At 41.6% G+C, this 11,067-nt stretch overlaps 1 protein-coding gene across 1 annotated transcript; it reads right to left on the bottom strand.

Annotated features, from left to right (window-relative positions):
- Window positions 1-973: 973 nt before the first annotated feature.
- LOC102272308 (dihydrodiol dehydrogenase 3) lies at window positions 974-8,231 on the bottom strand (the record flags this gene model as incomplete). Its single annotated transcript, XM_070367024.1, has 5 exons — window positions 8,145-8,231; window positions 4,957-5,124; window positions 3,762-3,878; window positions 1,514-1,591; window positions 974-1,096 (listed from the first exon to the last, which is right to left on the bottom strand). Coding segments are annotated over exons 1-5 (573 nt in total), but the record flags the coding sequence as incomplete, so codon positions are not given.
- Between the last annotated feature and the right edge of the window lie 2,836 nt (window positions 8,232-11,067).

The raw sequence follows: 11,067 nt of genomic DNA, 5'->3' as shown, positions 1-11,067 counted from the left end.
TATAACAATAACGAATCCTGCCTAAGGACAGTCTCTGGATTAAACCTTCTGTTATCTTAAAATGTAAATTATGGGAGTAGACCTGGTCTTTACAAGGTTGTATCCTGCCTGAGGACAGTGTTATCTTAAAATGGAAATTATGGGAGTAGGTCTGATGAGGTCTTTTACAACCTCCAGACATTCTTTGGATTATATAACTTCATTGTTAACACTAGCAAGAGGGTACTCTTTCTGCCCCCTTCTGATGCCTATGTCAGAAGCTTTCTCTATCTCCTTTATACTTTAATAAAACTTTATTACACAGAAGGTCTGAGTGATCAAGCCTTGTCTCTGGCCCCGGATTGAATTCTTCTCCTCTGGGGGCCAAGAATCCCAGTGTCTTCACGTGATTCAACAACAACCTTTCACTATCAACGGTTTAGATCAACATAAGCGTTTAACTTCATGCTCTGACCTGGGTGACTTTCATATTCCCTAGCACATTTCTGTGTACTGTGCTCCCTGTTGAAGCTGGGACATCAAGACTAAGGATTTAGGCATCTAAACCACACACAAACCCTTAACACCTGTCTCACTTGGATTTTCTCTGTATTTACTTCCCACTCCATGTTTTCATGCTCTTCCTTCGTGTACAGTTTCATCCAAGAACTTTCACACCTGATTTCTGGTCATGCTTTCAGCTCAGGGAAATGCCTCCCTCCTCTAAATTCTGGAGGAATTTCACCTCCTTCATCTCCGTTACCTTCCCTCAGTCCCCACCACGATTGAGAAGGAAGCCATCCCCAACTTTTCCACCCAGAGTTGATCAAAGATACTGTTACAGATTCTGTTCACACAGTCCAGACACAGGCTCAGCTCTGTAGACTTCTCACTCCATAAAAGTCGGATGAACAGGGGGGAAGGACAGACAGACATCAGGCTCCAGTGTAAGGAGGTTCTGAAGAGCAGGAGGGAGAGGAGCTGAGCTGCTCACCTGGTTACAGACGGGCTTGTACTTGAGCCCCGGCTTGTTCAGGATCTTCTCCAGCTGCTTGTGGTTGAAGTTGGACACCCCGATGGACTTGGTCAGCCCTGCGTCCTTACACTTTTCCAGGGCCTGGGAGGGAGGGGTGGTGAGCAGTCACTTGGAATGGGCAATATAGCAATAAGAAATGCTGAAAAATCGTTAACAGGGTCTCTGGTCAAGAATTAACTTTGCTTATCAAGAAGATAAAGGGGAAGAAGGTCATAACACAAGAAAAAGAAGAAGTAGCATCTCCTCCTTAGAAAACCCTGGAGAAGACAATCACATGGAACGAAAGAGATGTCTATCTACACTGTCCCAAATTCTCCATTTCATTCCTCTCTGTGAACATTTCAGCAATGGTTCCCTCCCCTCAACCCCAGCATCCCAGCCCTTAGATTCATGAATTGCTGAGTGTGATGGTCCACAGCAAATTCTCATGAGTGGAAGAGATGAAGGAGGTTCCCCCTCTCCTGGCTCCTCCCCCGGTTCTCTCCTCCCCAGACTCACCTCCCACGTGAGACAGAGATCCACTGAATCAAATATCGGTTTTCCATTTTCATCTGTTGGGAGAAGTGTCTCCCCTGGCTGGAATAGAAGCAGTCATTTCAGAGATATCACCAAATAATTTCTCCACATTTAGCCAGCCTGCCAGGCACATCTGGGACCAGGATGCTAAACTTCTGTGAGGTTCCTTTACATTCTGCATACTAATATTTGCAAAGAGGTTTGCAAATGGAGTTATCAGCAATGTCTTTAGGAGGCAGTTTTCCAGTAATCTCTTATATGTTTTGATAGATATAATTTCCCTACATTCTCATGGGAACTCTCAGTGCCTAAAGTGAATTTTTTTCTGCCCCTTATACTTTCTTCTTGAAAACTGCCTCTATTGTGCAGGGAGTGCCAGTAAGTTATGCCTTACTGCTGGCATAAAAATTGCAATCTTGACCTGGACTAAATATCAGAATTCCTTTCACTCTGAACATCTGATAGCTTCAGGGCATACACATGAACCAGCAAGGTTTCTCTTTAGGTTGATAAGCTATGTGGAAGAAGCAGACATATTCAATTCTGGAGATTGAGGCTTGAACAGATCAAGGTCATTCTGGCACCCATGGAAAATGCTGAGATAAAAATAAAACAAACCAAGAGTGATGTCATTATAAGGAATAGAAAAACAGAGACATTTCTGTTAAGTATTAGGAATCCTTAAATCTATGTAGATGAGAATTGCCCTCTACATAGTCCAATAAACTCTTTGGCAAAGGATGGCTTGAGCAGAATTCTGTATTCTAAAAAATTGTTCTGCATAATAGAAGCTGTTCTTGCTGTTTTGTTTTGACTGTGCCATGGGTTTGCTGTATCTTAGTTCCCTAATAGGAATTGAACCCACTCCCTCAAAATACCCTGACTCAGCAATGAAAGTACACAGTCTTAACCACTGAAAAACTGGAAAATTCCCCTCTACATAATACAGTTCTTAATGGCTAAGTGCAGTCTGCAAACATCACCATGAACACAGGCGACAGTGGAGGCCAGGTCTCCCGAGTCCTGAGAAGACTGTGAGGTTTAGACCCACCCAGAAGGACATCACCAAATCCATGGAACATGAAAGGGTGAGAGATGAGAAAACCTCATCCTGTTCAGGTGTGAGGCCATGTCAGCACTCAGCACTCTGCATCAAACTCTGTAGTGAGATCCCCAGACACTGAGTCCTAATCAGCACCATGCACAGGACTTGCCTATTTCCACTTCCTCAAGATTTTGAGGCAGAGACACTCAGATTACTTAACACATTTCTCTTAGAGGCAAGTAAGAGATTCAAAGAACCTCCCCAAAATAATGATCACAAATGATTATTTAGGGGATTCTATGCTAGTGTACTCCAAGGCCAAGTGAATGAAAGAGTGAAAGAGGGGAGTGAAAAAGTTGGCTTAAAGCTCAACATTCAGAAAACTAAGATCATGGCATATGGTCTCATCACTTTATGACAGATAGATGGGGAAACAGTGGAAATGGTGTCAGACTTTATTTTTTTGAGCTCCAAAATCACTGCAGATGGTGACTGCAGCCATGAAATTAAAAGACCCTTACTCCTTGGAAGGAAAGTTATGACCAAACTAGACAGCATATTCAAAAGCAGAGGTACTACTTTGCCAAAAAAGGTCCGTCTAGTCAAGGCTATGGTTTTTCCTGTGGTCATGTATATATAAGAATACTGGATGTGAGAGTTGGACTGTGAAGAAACCTGAGTGCTGAAGAATTGATGCTTTTGAACTGTGGAGTTGGAGAAGACTCTTGAGAGTCCCTTGGATTGCAAGGAGATCTAACCAGTCCATCCTAAAGGAGATCAGTCCTGGGTGTTCATTGGAAGGACTGATGCTAAAGCTGAAACTCCAATACTTTTGGCACTTCATGCGAAGAGTTGACTCATTGGAAAAGACTCTGATGCTGGGAGGGATTGGGGGAAGGAGAAGAAGGGGATGACAGAGGATGTGATGGCTGGATGGCATCACAGACTCGATGGTCATGAGTTTTAGTGAACTCTGGCAGCTGGTGATGGACAGGGAGGCCTGGCGTGCTGTGATTCATGGGGTCTCAAAGAGATGGACATGACTGAGTGACTGAACTGAATTGAACTGAACTGAAGTCTAATGTAAACCTTCAAACTTACTAAAAAATCTTGTCAACCATCCATGCCAGTTATAGGCATTCTGACCCATGAAATAAAACAGAGCTGATGACACTAATCACCTACCACCAGAGGCACTGGATAATGAATAATATAGAGATCGACATAGTCCAGTTGAAGATCTTTCAGTGACTTTTCCAAGGCTGGTCGGACCAACTCTGGTCGAAGGAAAGTGGACCAAACCTGCAGAGATTAAACAAAGGAAGCGGTGGGAAATGATTGCTATATGTAATTGTGTTTGTCTTCTTTCATCTAATAATTAGGCATTATTATCCGTTAGAAAGAGATGACCATGGGAAAAACCATTTCATTTCTTCTGGAGTTCCATTCTGTATCTAACCTAGCCATGTAAATTTCATTATTTGATTGAATTTGTCATCAGTATATCTTTCACAATGGAATGAAATGAATCAAGATATAAATAACTTTATCAAATAATTACCATGCCCATCAACTGAATTATGCTTGATAGAGTGTAAAAACACAAACTTAGTCTATTTTGATCAAACAATCCATCTTCTCAAAGTTAATTACTATCTTGTTTACATAACTGTAGGGAAAAGAGCTTTGAACATATTAATGTGAGAAAAACATAGTTCAAGACACTTTGGCTGCATTTTGTGTAATGTACAAAGTGCCTCTCAAATGCTCTCTTACTCTTGGAGCTGAGAACTGAGATTCAGAATGTGAAGAAATTCAAGAAGTCTCCCAGATGATAAGAAAACCTATAATCTGCTCCCAGGTGGTCTGATTCATTAAGTAAATATAGTATAGTTTTGGCCGCTCAGTTGTGTCTGACTCTTTGGGACCCCTGGAGTGTAGCCCACAAGGCTCGTTTGTCCACCGGATTCCGGGCAAGAATACTGGAATGGGTAGCCATTTCCTTCTCCAGTGGATCTTCCCGACCCAGGGATCGAACTCATGTCTCCTGCAATTCAGACAGATTCTTAACCATCTGAGCCACCAAGGAAGCCTTGATTCATTAGCCCATACTAAACCACATTGCTCTGCTCTAGGTTCAAAGAAGTAAAGTGATATTAATTTAAAATTAAAATTTGAACACACCAAGGATGAGAAAGTTATAATTACTCTCTTTGAGGGGGCACAGTGAGAGGAGAAGGATACTAGATTTAAGATACAAGTATGTGTGAAAAAACGGGTACCAATGAGCACTGTTCAGCAAACTATTGGTCCTGTTATGTAATTGTCATCTGCCCCCAGTCACTTGCACACACGTGCACACACACAACACACACAGCACCTTTGAAGTGTAGAATATGTCTTCTCTCTTCACAGTGCCATCTGCAATCTTGCTTCGAATGGCCTGGCCAACCTGCTCTTCATTTTGGTACAAATGAGCACTGTCAATATGGCGAAATCCAACCTCTATAGCAAATTTGGTGACCTCCAGAGCTTCACTCTTAGGAACCTATGTAAGCAAGAAAAGTAGTTGTTGAATATTCACATCATTAAGAGATTGCTAAGACACAAGCTTGATCTGACTAAGAACCCACATTTCTTCATGCCTTTGTTTAGCTCTGTATGTATGGTGATGGACCCATGACAGTTTCCCTGAACGTTCCTGGTCAGTGATTCAATGGGCACCCAGGAACCCTTCAACCCCATGTGATCAGTGGTTGATCACAGGCATCAGAGGACTCCAAGCCCACCACCAGTTTCAGTGATTTGCTGGAAGAATCCAAAGGACTCAGAATAAACTTGTAGTCATGGATAGGATTTATACTGTGAGATGTCTGAAGCAAAATCAACAAAAAGCATAAAATGCTTTTATGTATGATAAAAGCATCAAGACTGGACTGTATCCCATGAGACTCCTCCATCCATGTGGTTCCCAGGCAAGAATACTGGAGTGGGTTGCCAGTTCCCTTTCCAGGGGATCTTCCCAACTCAGGGATCGAACTCAGGTCTCCCACATTTCAGGCAGATTCTTTACCATCTGAGCCACTAGGGAAGCCCTGATTCATTAGCCCATATTAAATCACACTGCTCTGGTCTAGGTTCAAAGATTTAAAGCAACTTTAATTTAAAATCAAAATTTGAACACACCAATGATGAGAAAGTTACAATTATTCTCTTTGGGGGGGGTCATGGTGAGAGGAGACAGGTACTAGATTTAAGATAGAAATATGTGAGGAAAAAAGAGGTACCAATAAGCATCATTCACCAAACTACTGATCCTATTACCTAGAGGTGGTATCAATAAGCATTTATGGCAAATAGATGAGGAAACAATTGAAACAGTGACAGACTTTATTTTCTTGGGCTCCAAGACCACTGAAGTTGGTGACTGCAGCCATGAAGGCATAAAAGACGCTTGCTCCTTGGAAGAAAAGCTAGGACCAACAACCTAGACAGCTTATTAAAAAACAGAGACATTACTTTGCCAACAAAGGACTGTCTAGTCAAAGCTATGATTTTTCCAGTATCACATACGGATGTAACAATTGGACCATAAAGAAAGCTGAGCACCAAACAACTGATGCTTTTGAACTGTGGTGTTGCAGAAGATTCTCGAAGGTCCCTTGGACTGCAAGGAGATCAAACCAGTCAATCCTAAAGGAAATCAGTCCTGAATATTCATTGGAAGGACTGATGCTGAAGCTGAAGCTCCAACTTTTGGCCACCTGATGTGAAGAACTGACTCATCGGAAAAGACCCTGATGCTGGGAAAGATTGAAGGCAGGAGGAGAAGGGGATGACAGAGGATGAGATGATTGGATGGCATGACTGACTCAACAGAAATGAATTAGAGCAGGCTCTGGGAGATTGGTGATGGACAGGGAAGACTGGCGTGCTGCAGTCCATGGGTCACAAAGAGTTTGGACGTGACTGAGCAACTAAACTGAACTGAAATGCATCAAGAAACCAGGTGAAAGCTTCTAAGATCCGTGTCTACCAGTATATATTACAGAGAAAACGCCAAAGAAAAACTGTGTCTATTCAATCAGTACAAAGTGATGTTCTCATGTAACTATCTATTGTTAATGATTAACACAATCAAGATAGTTAACAGATCCATCATCTCACATAGCTAACTTTGGGGAGTGTTTGTGAGAATACTTAATATATATTCTCTTATAACATTTCAAAATATAACCCATTGTATTCAAGTATAGTCACCATGCTGTACATCAGGTCTCCAGACTTCATTGCATTACAAAAGGTCTGGACCTTTGACCAACATCTTTCCTTATTTCCCACTCTTGTCCCCAGCTTCTGGTCACCATTCCTCTACACTCTGCTTCTATGAGTTCAATGTTTTAAATTCTACCTATGAAGAGAACATGCAGTATTTGTCTTTCTATTTCTGGCTTATTTCACTTTGCTTACTATTCTCCAGGTTCACCTGTGTGGTTGCAAATGGTGGAATTAAATTCCCTTTTCAAGCTGAATACTATTTCAATATGTTTCTGCAAAGCAGGATCTTTCATGTTTCAAGGAGGTAGATGCTTGGTCCAAGTTCCCTCTGTTGAGTCTAGTCCTGGTTTTCCTGACAATCGAGTGCCTTGTGGGATGTACTGAGGAATGAACCAGTGAGCTCAGTACTAGGCTGGACCCTTCTCTCCATTCATCACATTTTGCAAAGTGAACAATCCCGATCTTTTATCTGCAAAATGTCTCTGAATATTTTCTTTTGTTCTATAAATTAGAAAAGTGAGATTCAAAGTTTAAAGACCAGTCCCTTGTCACAACTACATACTCTAAAAAAAGATGGACAGCAAAGTTTCTGGCTTCCAGTCTAGAGACTTGTCCACTAGTCTCTCTTATGCCCAAGCACTAAAAACAATACTCTAATAAAAAGACACTACAAAACCCAACAATACAGTACGAAGCCTGACCTGTAAGATTGTAGCTTATCCCTTCAAATGATACTATAGTTCCCATTGGAAAAAGTTTCCAAGAACAAACAGAATCACAAAGCAAAGCATAGCTGCCGTGTGTCGCCTGGACCAAGCAGGTATCCCGCAGTAGAAAAGCAATTCTCTCCCATTAGATTCCAGTCACCTCATCTTCAGGACCTTCCACCTCAAATACTGCTCTGGGTGAAATACTAATTTGGAAGGAGGGAAGAGTTCTGGAATGAAATATACAAAGAAACCCCACCATTGCAATCGCCCTCAAAGCCAAACAGCTGACAGTCAGTGTTCTCAACAGCCACGTCTCACCTCTTCTGATAAGCTGGGAAAGAGATGGAAACTGAAGGGGAACCCAGAGTAATCTGCAGGTGAGCACAGCCTCAGGCCCTGATGCAGAGTGAAGACTGGATGCTCTCTCCCCTTTCACAGGGCATGTTTCTAGCCTGGTTAGTGGAACCACGAGATCCTCCCAGAGTCACACAGGAGCTCAGTGCTTGACAACCGAAGTTCTCTTCCACTCATGTTTCAGCCACTTACTATTTATATCTCAACCCCAAACCACTACTCTTACCTCTGGAGGTGCGAAAGTGCCAAATCCCAGAACAGGAATGAAGTGGCCATCATTAAGCTTCACTTTCTTCTGGTATTTGGGATCCATTGTCATTTCTCTGACTAAGCGGACTCTGATTTTTCCCTTCTGCCTTCACAATTGATAAACACCAGGATGGTCACGCCCCAGCTGCACTCTCCAATGTTAGCAGATACATTGTAGGAGGGGCAACGTGAAACCAATCCCAGGGCATAAGAAGAGGATTGAAGCCAATTAACTTGCTTGCTTCTTTATCAATGCAATCTTAAATTATATAATGATGAGATTGAACAATTATTGACCATATGTTAGACTAGAAACTTCCACACAATATTTTTTCCATTTTTCCAATATTAAGCTTAATATTTATCAAACATCAATTGAAAAAATTTAACTATTTTACCATACATACATACACACATTCACAGAACCACACAATTTAAGAGAGTGATTAATAAACATTTTATAAAATCTTATTTCTTAATGAAGAAAACCAAAGCAAAATAAATTTGCCTTTTTACTTTTCCCACCAGCATAATTATGTTGTTATCCAGACTCAACAGTGGTGAGATCCTGAAAAGAATATCAAAACCACACATTCTGACAAAGTGTGTATTGGAGATTAATTATTAATAGTTTTTGGATACCATGTGCAGTCTCCAAACAGACCCTTACAGGAGTTAATCCTTGGGCTTAGTTACATTACTTTTAGAAAGATATCATAATGGAAATGATAAGGAGTTCATGTACTTTACTATCTTGCTCAAAGGTTAGTCATAAATGAAGACCTGTACACAAGTGAAATTGTAATGAATAAGGGAAGATTTAGGGAGATCAAGATGCACTGATACAATGGGATGCTGTAAAGTCAAATAAAATTTAACACGTGGAGTGATGTCAGCAAAATGGTGAGCTAAGAAGTGTTGAATTCTCCCTTATAAATGTGAGAAAACAATCCGAAACCAGATGAAAAACCTCACAGGAGCTCTGAAATTAGTCAAACAGTCAAAATCTCCGGGAACACATTGAACACACAATCAGGAAATTCCCAGAACTGAGAGGAAGGACATTTTATTGTGTTTTTCCTCACACTTACCTCTCCCCTGACTTGAACAGTGAAGTCTTGATCTATAATGGGTGTCAACTCTGTTCCCAGCTGCCTTCAGCAAACAAGACTGATCACAAAAACCTTAATGCAATGTTCCAACCTGTTTGGGGCTGCCCGAAGACTGTGTCTGTTTCACCTAAGCCTAGGCTTAAACTGAAGAGCAGCCAAAATAGCTCATTACTGTTGCAGGGGAGACTATATATATGGTGCCAGGGACAAGGATGTAAGGGTGGAGACATAGACTAGAGCATATAAAACCCTGAGTAGAACTGGGGTGTGGATTTTGGGGGCAGAGGACATTTTTAAACAGCAATACATTCAGGGGAATCAAAGAGGCACACCTCCTCCAGGCAAGATGCTGACTCACTCAGAAATGAACCGAGTGCCCTTAGCTTGACTATTGGGCTAATCCCAGGACTAAAGCATGTCAAGTTAACTAGTGAAGGCCAGTCAGGACATGGCACACATCTTCAAACAGCGGGTATTTTGCACATGTTTGAGGTGCCCAATTGTGAACACACTTGCTCTCCACACACATAGACCTCAATATGCAGCAAAGATTCACACATACAAGACACGAATGTGGAACCCTTAGATGAAAACTAGAAGGGAAGTTCATGACACTAGATTTGGATATGTCACCAAAGCACAGGCAACAGAAGAAAAAATAGGTAAATCAGTATTCATCAAAACTCAAAATGTTTTTGCATCGAAGGAAACTTAATACAAAGGTTGTGAAAAGTCAATCCACAGAAAGGGAAAAAAACTGCAAATCACATTTTTTATAAAGCTTAATGGAGTGGAACTTCTTGGAAAAACCCTAAAACTTTATCTCAAATTGCTTGGCTCAACTGCCAATTCTCTTGGTGACCTTTACTCTTTAATACTTTCAGTTCAGTTCAGTTCAGTTCAGTCACTCAGTCATGTCTGATTCTTTGTGACCCCATGGACTGCAGCACACCAGTCTTCCCTGTCCATCATCAACTCCTGGAGTTTACTCAATCTCATGTCCATAGAGTTGGTGATGCCATCTAACCATCTCATACTCTGTCATCCCCTTCTCCTCCTGCCTTCAATCTTTCCCAGCATCAGGGAGTTTATCAGGTGGCCAAAGCATTGGAGTTTCAGCTTCAGCATCAGTCCTTCCAATGAATATTCAGGACTGATTTCCTTTAGGATGGACTGGTTGGATCTCCTTGCTGTCTATTTCCATAATTAACCTTCTGAATTTCCCTACCTATTGAAGAAAAATGTAAAGTTTTTATATTTCTTCACTCTTTCTGAGTTTGTGATGACTACCACCATTTCTCTTCCCTACTGAATTCAAAGCATTTTCTAAGAGCATTTGGATTTACACCCACTGAAATAGTCCTCGTGTCTCCCAGCCAGCAGACATGGACATGGTAGAAACTGTGACAGTCTTTATGTGAACAGCTGACACCCAAGAATGGAAACACATTGTTCCACAAACATCACACCAAGCACTCTGGTGTATTCTCTCCACACCCTCCAGTAGGCATTTCTGTTTCTCTTTGACTCCAGTTTTCTACACAGTGCCTCCCAAACCATAGTAACTGTGGGGACAGGATGATGGTAAGCTCCAGGAGATGGTGGCCCAGGTGCTTTGGTCACGTTCCCCAGTTCCTGCTTCTGTTCCCTCCCCTCCACGTCAGAACCACCACCTGTTTTTCATTTATATATTCTTGCACTTACTGGATCTCAGAGTTTGAGGAAACTTGAAAGCCAGTCACAATCAGAGGATAAGTGTGATCAGATCACAATAGGAATAAAGTACTA

This window comes from Bos mutus, unplaced genomic scaffold (genome assembly GCF_027580195.1).
Source record: "Bos mutus isolate GX-2022 unplaced genomic scaffold, NWIPB_WYAK_1.1 CTG665, whole genome shotgun sequence".
Taxonomy (NCBI): Eukaryota; Metazoa; Chordata; class Mammalia; order Artiodactyla; family Bovidae; genus Bos; species Bos mutus.
This window is presented reverse-complemented; position numbering and strand designations above follow the sequence as displayed.